Consider the following 15,059-nt stretch of genomic DNA (forward strand, 5'->3'; position numbering starts at 1 on the left):
TCCTTCATTGTAGTCGTATTGTCTTTCATTGTAGTCATATGAAGAGGATTGAGAGCCTTTGTTTTTTTTTGTGACAGTGTCCTATAATACTATTACTACATCTAGGTTTTGCAAAAGTTGATATGGTTGGCTCGATTCTCCTGTCACCTGTGTAACTCCATTGACTTCAGTGGAGTTAGTCCTGTTTTACAGCAGTGTTATTTACAGGTGAATTAGGCTTGCTATCTTAGTATGACTGTGTTCAGTGTTGTTATGCATGTTACAGTGGGTTCTGTTAAAAAGTTACTATTACTATCTCACATACAGTATTTGCCTTTGTTGTGGTATTTTCAGTGTTCCCTATAATTAGAATGGGATTGGTAAATTTAATAACTGCAGCTTCCTTAGACGTTGTGTATGCAGCTTTGTTGGCTGATTTCACAAATTAGTATGCTCAGTCGAAACTTGTGGGGGGTTTTGTAACACGCCGTTACCTGATTTGCACATTCAGACAATATGAACATATTTGCATGTGCAGTTTCAAAGGCAGAATTTGAAAATTTGGCCATGTGAATTTAAGTTCCTGGTAAGTCTGTTTAAATAGAGATTCTTGACAGTAGTACCAGCTTGTGGTAGAATTGCCATCTTAGATCAGTGAGTTCCAAATTCAGACACCTTAGTGTACAGTATGTGTTGACTTGAGCATTAATCAGTGTCACTCACTGAATGTAGTAGCCAACAGTCTGAAAAGTTGTTAAATGTTTTCCGTTCTGTATCTAGACTTTGTCAAGTTTTAAGGAAGAAATGAATAACTCATAAAGATAGTCTTTGGTGGGCTGAAGCAGAATGATTCTTGAGGACTGGATTGTAAGGAGTTTAGAGACAGAAATTCTAATAATGTGACCGATTGGGACAGATTTCCTCCCCCCCCCCCCCTTTTTTTTTTTTTTTAAATCATCCTTTCTGTACTTTGTGAAAGCATAAAATGAAAGATCAACTACTTATACTTGTTTTGAAGAACAAGTTATTACACATGAGAAGGTCGGGATAGCTAAACTGGGCTTGATCAGGGTGAGAGAGTGCACAAGTATAAGATTTTTTTTTTTTATGGGAATGTTGTACTATAATCAAAAAGGAAGACACCTGCCACCTTCCCCCACACACAATAACTTAGCCATCTCTGGTCTGCTTCTAAGTAAAACCTACAGCACAAATACTGTCATGCATGCTTAACAGACATAGAAAAAACCACTTAACAAAAATAGAAGTACTCTTATGAGCATAATTATTCTATATCTAGTAATTTCATATGAAAATTATATTATACAGCATGTTTGTGAGTCTGAAGACAGAGAAGAAGTGGTAGTTTGTGAACTGTGTGAATCCAGTGTTGTCAGCTTCAATCAACACATGAAAAGAAATCACCCTGGTTGTGGCCGTAGTGCAAATCGACAAGGCTATCGTAGCAATGGTTCCTATGTGGATGGATGGTTCGGTGGTGAATGTGGAAGTGGAAATCCCTACTACCTGTTGTGTGGCAGCTGCAGAGAGAAATATTTGGCCTTGAAAAGTAAATCCAAGACATCAACATCAGAAAGGTACAGAAGAAAATTGTGGTGGGAGGTTTCATTAGGTTTGGGAAATTTCATTAGGAGGGAAAATTGAAAACGTCCATCAGTGTATGTATCTTAAGAAGCGTTTGATTTGCCAGCTTTACAGTTTGTACCAGTATTGTTGGTGGTAACTGAGATTAAAAATCTTTCTATGATCACACCTTTTGTGGAAAGGGAAAATTAAATCCTTTTATCTTTTAATAATTTTCCAAAATACATATAATAAACAACTCCTTGGAGCCTAGATTCAAGCCCTGTTAAATTCATTTTACTAAGAAACAAGTAAGTAGTTTGATCTGCCCAGCAGCTTTAAAAATGAAGCTATTACAATATTTTTTAGGAATACTAGCACTGGATCCTTCTTTCAATATCACAAAATGGATTTTTTTGAAGGATGTACGTATAAGGCTCCCACTCTTAACAGGCCTTTTATTAAAAATAGACTATTGTTCCTGAGTAGCAATCCTCAGAAAACCTTTTACATATTACCTAACTGTAATATAGTTTTATTTTTAAATATAAATATGTGTATATCGTTGTTCTTTTGAGGCGTTTTTTTACTTAGTATGCTCTTAATAAAATATTCTTGTTGTTTGGTGCAGGTACAAAGGCCAGGCTCCTGATTTAATAGGCAAGCAAGACAGTGTCTATGAAGGTATTTCTTTACTCTGAATTTTTGAAGATACATGTTACTTTTATGAAATGAGATGTTTGTCGGCAGTGTACACAAGTCCGTGCCTACCTCACATCCCAATATTGGTGCCACTGAGGCTCCCATTCCCTCTAGTACTGTATCCAGGGTACCAGCTAAGAAGACCATGTTGCATACTGAGAAGCTGTCTAGAGCGGCACGAGCACTGGGCTTAGGGCCTCCCAAGTCCAGAGCCAAGGTGCAGTCCTCATTGTTACTGTCTTCTGTAGCGTGAAGCAAACGCTGTACTCATTACACTTTGGTACAGTCTTCAATATGACCTGACATTCTGACACCTGAGGAACCCAATCCAGAGTCCCTGGTACAGTCCTGGCTCCTATCTCATGAAGACCTGCAAATCCTTAAAGAGCCCAAATCACCAGTACTCTACACTGGTACCAGCATACCTCCAAGAGCCTACTTGCCATCCATATTCATCTTTGCTGACTCGCCCACTGCTACCAACACAGTCTCCATGCAACCTCTTTGAGGGTACTGAGCTTTACTTCTAGCTGGTAGTGATACAACATTCTCTGGCACTGCCTCACCATCCTCTCTTTCAAATATCTGTACCGATGCAAGTACAGGTTTCTTCCAGGGGCCTGGTGCTGATATGATAACTGGGTACTGGCACTACTTACCCCTCCTCCCCCAAGTGGATGCAGGGGATGATCCCTCATTTGACTCAAAAACAATCTGTACAAGGTTCCTCCCCCTTCCAGCCTTCTTCTTTTGAGGTTACCACTGAAGGGGAGGCTCTTAGGAGGAAGCACACCTGACTATGCTGGCAAGGTCAGCCTTGGAGTCCTGCCTCTTTCCCTTATGCCGCACACCCGTGGGCTTAGTGCAACCTGTGGGCTCCTTATGGCAACCCTTTTTACAGGGTACCCTCTCCAAAGAGGACTTGTCAGGAGCTTTAGCTGATGGCCTAAGGCCCTGCCCCACAGATACATCTCTCAGAGGAGGAACCAACAGAAGAGTAAGAAACTCCACCTTGTCACAAATCCTCCTCCTTACCATATGAGGCTGCCATGACTCTCCAATTTTCTTACGCTGATGACTTTTAAGGTTTTCCAAGACCTTATAAAAAGGGTAGCAGACCTTGCCCATCAACGATGCTTTGCTTAACCTAGCATGCACAGCGTAGCAAACCCCAGCTACTGTCCCATTCCCTTGTAAATGAGCTGACAAAAGGTACTACATCCCATCCCATCAAGAGGCTCGGAGTATATTTTTCCTTCCACTCTCCTCTCCTCTCTCTCTCTGGTTGTTGCAGCTGTTAACAAACAGAAAAGGTAACACTGATCCCGTTCAATACCATCCGATAAGGAGCTAAAGCAGTTCGACCTTCTGGGTCACAAGAGCTACTCCTCGGCCTCCTTGCAGTTCAGAGTAGCTAGTTATCAAGCCCTGATAGCAAAATATGACTTCACAGTCTATTCAGAACTCTCATCTTTTATTGAACATCTGCCCCAGGAGGAGAGAGAACAATTTCAGGCCCTCGTTATAGAAGGCCAGACAGTTTCCAAGGGGTCTCTCCAGGCCTTACTTGATGCTGCTGACACAGCTTCATGTTCCATGACTATGACAGTATTCATGCATTGAGCTTCCTGGCTGCAGTCTTCTGGCCTCCTCCAGGAAGCACAAAAAACTGTCAAGGATCTTCCCTTTGAGGGGCCTTAGTTGTTTAGTGATTCCGTGGATGGGTCCCTTCATTCTCTTACAGACTCCTGGGTAACACTACAGTCTTTGGACATCTGTACAGCTGCAACGAAAAGAAAATATAGCAAATTGCAGACATCTCAACAGTGTTGCCCAGTCCACTATCAGACCAGCTGAACCCCTCCCCACTGCCCGAGGCAAAAGCCCAGACTTACGCCCTCTTCTTAGCAACCTCTCAGTCGGTGACATCCTCAAAATGCCTGTTTTGACCCATTGGTTGAGAGTCACAAACTGTCTACCCCAGATCATACACTGCTCCTGGCCCCCCCGACCCGTATGGGGATCATCTCTCCCATTTCCTTCCTTCCTGGGAGCTCATCAGCTCAGATCCTAGAAGAGATTTCTACAGATTATTCTATCCTGTTCAGCTCCTTACACTTCTGTCCCCATCCCTCTTCAGGGACCTCTCTCACAAAGACCACTTAAGACCCCCTTCTTGGCTCCTTTGGAGAGTCCCACCCAGGTCCTTCCCTGGTCCTGGGTCTTTCTCTTCTAAGGGGAGGTTGTCTCTATTATAGCACGTGCTGCTTGCAACTTGCAGTCACCTGTCATGTGCTCCCTGAGCTCAGTCCTTTCAGCCTTAAAGGGAAGAGCCTTGGAGCAGGGTCTGGGGAAGCTCATGTGCATCTTCCAAGACCAGCACCCAGGGGCAGATTCAGCTTCTACCAGGTGCTGAGTTCTCTGGGTGTGTAAGTTAGCATGTTTCCATTCCACAAGGTGAGTGACAAAGGTGGAGGAGGGCAGCAGCACGTTAATTGACTTCTCTGTCAATCCCAGAGTGAAATGATCAGTCTTTTCTATCACTAAAATCATACTTTTAAATTATTCTTTTTATATATTTATATATATCCCCTGAAAAGGGAAAAGAGTAAACACGGCCCTATAATTGCACAAAGCCCACAACCACATTCATAATACTTTGTAATGAATACGAGGGCAAGGCATTCCCAGTGACTGCCTCTGGAACTCACTCCCTTTGAATATATATCTGAGCATGAGTCTGGAAATTTTTATTGCATTATTTAAAACCCAACTCTTGGTGTAGGCTTTTCACTAACTGCAGCATTTGGAATCTTCTGGCACTAAATCTGCTGGTTCTTCTTGGAGGAGTGTCCCTGTGGGTGCTCCGCTTTAGGCGCCCTGTGCTTCTAATCAGAGATTTGTAGTAGCAGTGCCCCAGTTGGTCGCATGCGCAGCAGCCATCTTACGCCTCTCTGAGGGGTTACCCCATGCGCACAGCCAACCATCGCACAGTTCCTTCTCTACCACCCTTGGCTTTGGTTGGAACAACAGCAGTGCCCTCAACAGCTTTAGCTCTTTCTTATTATTTTAGTTTTTTCCAACTAGTACCCTTTGTTTATTAATTTCTCTCTAAAATGTCTTTCCCATTTACCAAAAAAAAAAAAGAGGAGAGGATTTTTTCCCCTTTTTTCCCCGCTTCTGGCAGGCAGTTGCCTACCAAGATAGGAATTAGAATAGGACTAACCCATTCCATCTCGAGCATAGCCTCTCAGACATGCCTGGCTCTCCAGGTTTCAAATGCCGTCTCACCTGTAGACTTTCCATACTAGTCTCAGACGGCCACGCGCAGTGTTTGTAGCCTTGGAGAAACACATATAACTCAAAAGTGTCCTCACTGCAAAAAACTGACAGCTAGGACAAGGAAGGCTAGGGATCTCCAGTTGAAACTTCTCATGATGGAAAAATCCCTCAGACCAGCCTCTGACCCTGAGTCCAGGACACGTCCTGGCCAGCACTCGCCTACAGGTGCCTCTGACGGGGATCTTCTCGAAAACAGCTACTAAGGACCCTGCTCCTAAAAAAGCCACAAAAAAGTGGTTTCACTCTTCACCACAGCGAGACTTGCCTCATTAAAAGCCATCTCCGACTGCAGAATTTTCCTTGGTACCGACGGCACTGAGAGAGTCAGACCACGAGGCGCCGGGACCAGCCGGTACCGAGACATCCTGAGGAGCTAAAGACCCTGTGCGGTCTAGCTCTCATGGAGGCACACAGAACAAAACTAAGCCTCCTCGCTCGGCACCGGGGAAGCCTACGAAAACCCAGGCACCAAGCCGTGCAATGGCGCCACCTGTCACACCAATACAATGCAGCAAGCCTACGGTACCGACAATACTACCTCTGATTCCCAGCCAGAGTGTGCCTGCAACTTCGGTACCAAGCCTTCTGGTGCCGCAACAATTCATCAGACAGGCGGGCCTGCTTGTTTCTTCTACTCTGGGGACTCTGCTTTTTGGCACCCACGGCACCCCAGCCGGAATGGGACTAAGCCTGACTGCTACCCCCACTGGCTTAGCCCCTCCTCTTTCCAGCAATGAGGAGGAGGAAGTGGAGGCAGAAATGTACACCCCATGCCACTCCTCACCCAAACCTGGACCACCATGGCACCAAACATCCCTCGATGTGGGAGGCTGGAAAGGTCCACAATGAGTGCCACCCCGCATGGCACTCCCACCCAACTGGTCATACTGGGACCCATGTACATTATACAGGGCACAGGACATCAGGCCCCCCCCACCTATCCAGGTGCAGATCACCAACACGATCACCTTTACCACCGGCTCCAGCATCTACAGAAATGCTGGAGGAGGAAGTGGAAGAACCTGAGGAGGCGCCTGAGGGTGATACCCTCCCATCTACTCACATTTCGTCCTTGTCACCAGACGAAACAATAATGCCACCATCTCCCACGTTGGGTGATGACTTCAAATCATTTCAGGAGTTGTTGAAACAAGTAGCTGACTCCCTTGACATATCACTGACAGAGCTACCTGAGACACAGCATAAACTGACTGATATACTCCAAGCCTTTCCAGCAGCCAGAGTTGCACTGCCCATCAATGCAGCCATTATGGACCTGGCTAAAATTGTCTGGCAGATGCCAACCACAGCCCCGCCTTCCTGTTAAAGATCTGAGGAGCTGAGTTTCTGTTCGCCCATCCTACTCTAAACTCATTAGTGGTAGAAGCTGTTAACTAAAGGGGGAAGCAACATCAGTCTAAAACCACCCTTTACAATAAAGTCTGGAAAAGGCTAGACCTTTTCGGGAGGAAAGCCTACTCATCGGCTACCCTCCAATTCCGCCCAGCAAACTACTTGGCCAATACACACACAACACGTTTTTGCGGATGTCAACCTTTGACCGTCTCCCAGCAGACAAAAAAGAGCAATGCAAGGCCAGTATTACAGAGGGTTCCCTCATTGCCAGAGCTGCCCTGCAGGCTTCTCTTGATTCGGCTGACACAGCAGCACGATCCATCGCCCCATCCATAGTCATGCGTAAGGCTTCCTGGTTCCATCTTTCTGGGTTTCCCAGAGAAGTTCAGGCCACTGTAGAGGACCTCCGTTTCAAAGGTCAAAAACTGTTTGCAGAGAGCACGGACGAGTCCTTACACGCTTTGAAGGACTCCCGGGTGACTCTAAAGACACTCAGAATCTACGTTCCTGCAAACAAAAAGAAACGGGGCAGATTCTATAACCAACGGTTCCGAACTGCCCCATGCGTCCAGCCTCAAAGACACTACAACCGCAGATGAGGCATCAACAACCACAAGATCAGTCATCTACGTCTCAACTATCCACTTCAAGACAAGTGTTTTGAAGTGTAGTTCAAGGACACGAGAACCCCACATTCTCCAATCCCAGAGTTACATCTAACCTCCAGCCCATTTGGAGACCCGCCTTTCACCATTCTGCCCAGTTTGGCAAACCATCACCATGGACAAATGTGTTCTGGAAATTATTCAGAAGGGCTATTCCATTCCCTTTACTTCTATTCCATCTACCCACCCCCTCTTCCCCATCCCTCTTCAGGGACCCCTCTCACGAGCACCTGCTGGAACAGGAAATAAAACATCTCCTCCAATTAGGTGCTGTGGAACCCATGCCAGCTCAACAGAGGGGCAGAGGGTTCTATTCCCATTACTTTCTCACCCAGAAGGAAACAGACTTCTCGACATGCGAAAGCTGAACAAGTTTGTAAGAACACAACGCTTCAAGATGGTGACTTTGACAGCTATAATTCCGGCATTGGAGAAAGGAGATTGGCTCTCAGCCCTCAACCTACAAGATGCCTACTTTCATGTCATGATTCACTCAGAAACAGAGCACAAAGTACTCCGCTTTGGCCTCTCCACTGCCCCAAGGGTGTTTTCCAAAATTCAGAGTAACAGCCGTGTTAGTCTGTATTTGCAAAAAGAAAAGGAGTACTTGTGGCACCTTAGCGACTAACCAATTTATTTGAGCATAAGCTTTCGTGAGCTACAGCTCACTTCATCGGATGCATACTGTGGAAAATGTAGAAGATCTTTTTATACACACAAAGCATGAAAAAATACCTCCCCCACCCCACTCTCCTGCTGGTAATAGCTTGTCTAAAGTGATCACTCTCCTTACAATGTGTATGATAATCAAGTTGGGCTATTTCCAGCACAAATCCAGGTCCCCGTCCCCCCCCCCCCCCACACACACACACAAACCCACTCTCCTGTTGGTAATAGCCGTCACCTTCAGCCCCCAACTAAAACCCCTCCAACGCATTATTAAGGATCTACAACCTATCCTGAAGGATGACCCAACACTCTCACAAATCTTGGGAGACAGGCCAGTCCTTGCCTACAGACAGCCCCCCAACCTGAAGCAAATACTCACCACCAACAGCATACCACACAACAGAACCACTAACCAAGGAACCTATCCTTGCAACAAAGCCCGTTGCCAAATGTGCCCACATATCTATTCAGGGGACACCATCACAGGGCTTAATAACATCAGCCACACTATCAGAGGCTCGTTCACCTGCACATCCACCAATGTGATATATGCCATCATGTGCCAGCAATGCCCCTCTGCCATGTACATTGGTCAAACTGGACAGTCTCTACGTAAAAGAATAAATGGACACAAATCAGATGTCAAGAATTATAACATTCATAAACCAGTTGGAGAACACTTCAATCTCTCTGGTCACGCGATTACAGACATGAAAGTTGCGATATTACAATGTTCTTGTTAAACCCTGGATTTGTGCTGGAAATGGCCCAACTTGATTATCATACACATTGTAAGGAGAGTGATCACTTTAGATCACTTTAGATAAGCTATTACCAGCAGGAGAGTGGGGTGAGTTATTTTTTCATGCTTTGTGTGTATAAAAAGATCTTCTACATTTTCCACAGTATGCATCCGATGAAGTGAGCTGTAGCTCACGAAAGCTTATGCTCAAATAAATTGGTTAGTCTCTAAGGTGCCACAAGTACTCCTTTTGTTTTTTCCAAGATTCTCGCTGTTGCAGCAGCGCATCTTCGCAGGCAGGATGTGATCATCTTTCCCTACCTAGATGACTACCTCCGTAAAAGCACCAACACACCAGCAGCAGTCGACACCATATGAACAACTGTAGTCCGGTTTACAGACCTAGGGTTTCAAATCAATCTTCAAAAATCCACTCTGACACCGACCCAACAGTTGGAGTTTAGAGGGGCACACCTCAACTGCCGCACAGTAATAGCATGCCTACCACAGCAACGCTTCCTGACCTTAACAAACCTAATTACAACTGTCAGACACAGCCCACAAATGTACGCCAGAACGTGCCTACAACTCCTTGGGCACATGGCTGCTACGACGTTTGTCGTGAAACATGCCAGGCTCCACATGAGATGCCTACGTGCCTGGCTCCGTACTGTATACATTCCACACAGACACTCCATCAACAGACGTCTTACAATGCCCAGCAGGGTAAAGGACTCGCTCCGATGGTGGACACAACATACAAATGTTTACTCGGGTGTCCCCTTCCAACAAAAACCCCCAACAATAACACTCACCACAGACACCTCTCTGGTGGGATGGGGAGCACACTTGGGAGACAGTACCATTCAAGGTCGCTGGTCTCCAGAGGAATCCAATCTCCACATAAATCTACTAGAGCTAAGAGTGGTCCAAAACACCTGCCAACGCTTTCTCCCTCTGATCCGCGACAGGACTGTACAGATTCTTAGGGACAACTTGGCGACTGTTTTATGTAAATCGCCAAGGAGGGGCCTGATCTTACCCCCTCTGTGCAGAAGCAGTTTGCCACTCGCACTGGTGCATCTCCAACAACATAGACCTCATAGCATCTTACCTGCCCGTACCCCAGAATGTAATATCAGACGACCTAAGCAGGACAAACCCACGATTGGGAAATGGATCCCAGAATAATAATTATATTCAGACAATGCAGATTCCCCACAATAGATCTTTGCAATCTTTGCCCGCGATATTGCTCACCAGCCAGATTGGGCCACAATTCCCTGGGAGACACCTTTCTTATGAAATGGGAGGCCCCACTAACGTATGCCTTTCCCCACAATCCCTCTATTGCACCATGTCCTCCAAAAGATCAAGCAAGACAGGTCCAGGATCATCCTTATTGCACCAACATGGCCCAGACAGACATGGTTTCTATACCTGAAACAGACGGCGGTGAGACCACCTAGAACCCCTCCCCTTGTGCCTCATCTATTGACACAGGACGCAGGTCACCTTTGTCACCCCAACATCTTGGTACTCCATCTCAAGGCCGTCTGTGCTCACCCACTGACTAACGCTTTCTCAAGGCATCGTGAACACTTACCCCACATTACAGGACCCAATCCCCATGTGGGACCTCAATCTCGTTCTCCATGCCCTCATGGGCAAGCCCTTTGAACCACTAGTGACCTGCTCACTGTTACATCTCTCCATGAAGGTCGCCTTCCTCTTAGCCATCATGTCAGCAAGAAGTGTGGGAGAGCTGGGTGTCCTAATGGCACATCCACCTTATATCGTATTCCTCAAAGACCAAGTAATCTTGCAACCACATCCCAAGTTCATACCCAAGGTTGCTTCCCCCTTCCACCTCAACCAGCCCGTTTACTTATCTGTATTTTTCCACAAACTGCATGCCGACAGCAGGGAGGCCCCCCTCCACATACTGGACGACTGCAGAGCACTAGCTTTCTATATAGAAAAAACAAAAACATTTAAAAAAATCATCCAGACTGTTCCTGTCTACAACAGAACGTTCTCAGGGTCAAAGGATCTCCAAGCAGAGTCTATTGAAATGGATGTCTACATGTATCCAATTATGTTACCAAAATTATAATATGCACGCTCCATGTGGACTTCGCACACACTCCACTAGGGCACTATCCACATCTGTAGCATTTCTCAATAATGTACCCATCATGGACATTTGTAAAGCAGCTAGCTGGGCATCAGCCCATACCTTTTACCACACACTATGCATTAGAGCAACAATCAGCTACAGATGTGCAGTGTAGACTATCGGTCCTCTTCACTGCACATAAATCAACTCTGAAGCCCTGCCCCTCCATTGAGGGGCAGTCACCTAAAGTGGAGCACCCACAGTGGCACTCCTCGAACAAGAACAGAAAGTTACTCACCTTGTGCAATAATTGAGGTTCTTCAAGATGATTTTCCCTGTGGGTACTCCACCACCCCCTCCCCCCCGCCCACTTCAGTGTTTCACCTTGATCCTCTGGGGTAGAGAAGGAATAAGGGGACGGTTGGCTGCACACATGGAGTAACTGCTCGGAGCAGCGCCGCCAACTGCGGGATTGCTACTACAAATCTCTGCATAGAAGCATAGGGCTCCAAGACACCTAAAGTGGAGCACCCACAGGGACAACCATCTCGAAGAACCTCAGTTACTGCACAAGGTGAGTAACCTTCCCTTTGAGTTTCCCATTTATGTTCTTGAAAGGATATAAAGGATAACTAGTTAGTTTGATGCTGCAAGTAGTCACATAACATATGCCACTTGCTTTTGAGAAATGTTATCCATACAACTTCTTTATACAAGAAATACAGAAATTGTACAAATGTAGCAATTTTAGATTTTTTTTATTTCAGTTGTACTATATCGATACAAGTTTCTAAAGATGAGGGTTGTTTTTAATAAAAATTAGGTTGCGGATTGCAATTCATATTTTTATGACACTAGGCCTAGGTTCTTAAATCCGTTGAAATTATTTAAATGCACAAGCATGCTGTTACTTAAAGTGCATCCCATTATTGCACAGTTGATAGCACTAGTTTAGATTTTGTGCCTAACCCTTGTTTATTTCTCCAACCTTAGAAGACTGGGATATGTTGGATGTTGATGAAGATGAAAAGCTGACAGGAGAAGAGGAATTTGAATTACTGGCTGGACCCCTGGGATTAAATGATCGCCGTATTGTACCTGAGGCAGTTCAGTTCCCTGACAGCGATCCACTGGGAGCATCAGTTGCAATGGTCACAGCCACCAATAGTATGGAGGAGACTTTGATGCAGATAGGTAAATTTGAGCAAAGGAGATGCATTATGTTCTGCTTTACCCTGTGATTTAAACCCCATGTGCCGCAGAGAGGAGGAGTGAGAAACTGGGGAATCTATTAATTTGTTTTCCCATTTAGACAGAATGCTTTCTCATAATCAGGAGGGAGGCAACAGCACTTGGCAAACAAGTGTAATTTAAAGTACAGACATTTTGTTTTCTTTGGTGTGTGCTTATAGGGGCAGTTATGATATCATGGGTCGGTCAGTCTGCCCAGCCTCCCAACATCAGGAAATGCGGCAGGCCTTAATTTTTCTTATTTTTTTAGAGAAGCTGTGGTGATGGAGGGACAAGACACTTTATACTGACAAAAGACTAAAACCTGTGATTTTCGGTTAACACTATGGCCCCAGTCCTTCAATGGGCTTCACTAGCATGGTCCCTGAACCCTTAGGGAAGTTACAGTAACTTAAACTCACAAGAGGCCGTGCTAGGAAATCAGATTGTAGTAGTTAGGTCTGTCTGTAGCCCAGTTTTGAAGGGGCTTTGTAATGCATTTTGGCTGTTGTCAAATTGTTCCCAATCTGCTGAAAATTAAAAAAGGATAAATTCGGTGTAGAACTTTAGGAGTATACAAACAATACTTAGTTTTTATAAGGACTCACAAACTGAAATCTGCAAAATTTATATTAATTTGTATATAGTAGTTTTGTGTTTAATAGCACACTATAATTTTCCCTTTTTGTTTAACACTAATTCAAAACATGATTACGTTTAAGGCTGTCATGGCTCCATAGAAAAAAGTTCTTCTGGCAGGATAACCCTGGGGGAGCAAGCTGCTGCTCTAGTAAATCCACATGACCGTGTTATGGCACTAAGAAGAGTGACAGCAGCAGCCCAAGTGCTTCTTGCAAGAACCATGGTTATGAGAGCACTTTCGCTATTGTCTGTCAGGTTTGTGACATTCTTTATTTCCTCTGGGTTTAATTATCAACTTGTATTTGCTAGGGATTCAGTTTTGTTATCTGGTGGGGCCCGTATTACTCATTTTAAATAATTTAGTGCTGTTTTTATGAGGAGGGCTTTCTTTTGAGTCCCATCTCTTACCCCAGTCTGCCATGCCTCTTCACTTTCCTTCCCTAAAAGACACTTCTTCCTTTATATATCATGGTTATATGATATATAAGAGGACCCAACTGAGATTAGTGCCCAATTGTGCTGCACATTGTAGAAACACATAGTATAAGATGTTAGAATTTCTAAAGCTAAATCAGTAAAGGAAGGGTGGTCTTGTGGTTATGGCACTTGATATGGAGTGAAGAGATCAGGTTTAAATACTTGCCTCTGTACAGGGGTCTTGTATGCCCTCACACCACAGCATGGGGGTATTTAGGATGCAGATGCGGATGTGAAGAAGCTACTTAGTTTCCACTATTGAGCATACTTATCTCTGTGGTTAACTGTAAGCATGAGTAGTCCCTTCTTCTGAAGTGGAACTGCACACATTCTTAAAGTTTAGCACATTGGTATTTGCAAGGTCAGAACTCTTCCTCAGTTCCCCATCTGTAAACTGGGGGTAATACTTCCTTTCTCCTACCCTTTTCTAGGGAAATAATTTCCCATTAATCAAGCAAGCAGTATTCTATTTATTAATGACATTTAGTAATAGTTACATTGTATGCAAGATGAAATTTCCTATTATGTACCTAACATTAAAAAAACAACACCCTAAACTAAAGCATTTTTTTTTTTTCATTTTTGACAGTGGGTCCAGCTGTAGTCTTGCGGCTGGTCTTGAGTCCTTGGGTTTAACAGATATCCGAACTTTGGTTCGATTAATGTGCCTGGCTGCAGCAGGGAGAGCAGGCCTCTCCACAAGTCCATCCACTATGTCCAGTTCTACAGAGCGTTCTAGAGGAGTACATAGTAAAACAAGCAAGCCTATATCTTGCTTGGCGTACCTGAGTACAGCTGTAGGCTGTTTGGCATCAAATACTCCTAGTGCTGCAAAACTGCTGGTACAGTTGTGTACGCAGGTAGGATTGTTATTTCTATACAAACATTTGCTTAAAACACTGGTATTTTACACTTGAAATTTTTGTATATGAGTCGAAGTGGTAAATTTTGTGAGAAATGATTTACATAAAGAAGGCACTAATATACCAAGGATATTGTATACTCCACCATACCATGTGCAACTGGATGTGAAAATTATTTTGATTAGAAAGGACTGCTTGAAAAATGTAGCTGAAACTTGTTCATGTTTATCACCTTTCTTTTTATAAAAGAATCAAGATGAAAGTAAAATGGAAGAGATTATTCCCTTTGGAGTTTTCCCTCATGCTTTATCACAAGTTTGTTTTATTGTTGGTAACTTCATGTATCTTTATTTGGGTGCTAGGAATGTATATCTGCCAAGGAAAACATGAATCTGTTGGGGTTCTTTTTAAATTGCTGCTGCTTAAACAGGTCACCCTAAAAGGGAACAATCTTTGGTTACACAAAATACCTACATTTTATTAAGTCAACTATACCCAGCGCTGTACATTCAAGTTTGAAAAAAGTAAAAAAAAGTGGATATATGTAGGAAGGTGTCATGTATATCTATAACCTCGGTAGCACACAAGCTCATTATTGATTTGCTTTTACTGACTGTGAAGTGTGTGCAAGTGAAGGACTTATAACTACCCTGAGATGGAGTAATTGATTTTATTACATATCTTGTTTT

General features: G+C 44.2%; 1 protein-coding gene across 13 annotated transcripts in view; it reads left to right on the plus strand.

Moving 5' to 3' along the window:
• Positions 1 to 15,059, plus strand: part of HERC1 (HECT and RLD domain containing E3 ubiquitin protein ligase family member 1) — a 213,958-nt gene that overhangs the window by 146,400 nt on the left and 52,499 nt on the right. For all 13 annotated transcript variants that reach the window (XM_037911292.2, XM_037911297.2, XM_037911293.2 and 10 more), the window contains exons 45-49: positions 1,309 to 1,577; positions 2,195 to 2,247; positions 12,152 to 12,352; positions 13,111 to 13,285; positions 14,097 to 14,367. In XM_037911292.2, coding sequence (XP_037767220.1) covers positions 1,309 to 1,577; positions 2,195 to 2,247; positions 12,152 to 12,352; positions 13,111 to 13,285; positions 14,097 to 14,367 — 969 coding nt within the window. The remainder of the gene's footprint in view (positions 1 to 1,308; positions 1,578 to 2,194; positions 2,248 to 12,151; positions 12,353 to 13,110; positions 13,286 to 14,096; positions 14,368 to 15,059) is intronic.

Source organism: Chelonia mydas, chromosome 10 (assembly GCF_015237465.2).
Source record: "Chelonia mydas isolate rCheMyd1 chromosome 10, rCheMyd1.pri.v2, whole genome shotgun sequence".
NCBI classification, from domain to species: Eukaryota; Metazoa; Chordata; order Testudines; family Cheloniidae; genus Chelonia; species Chelonia mydas.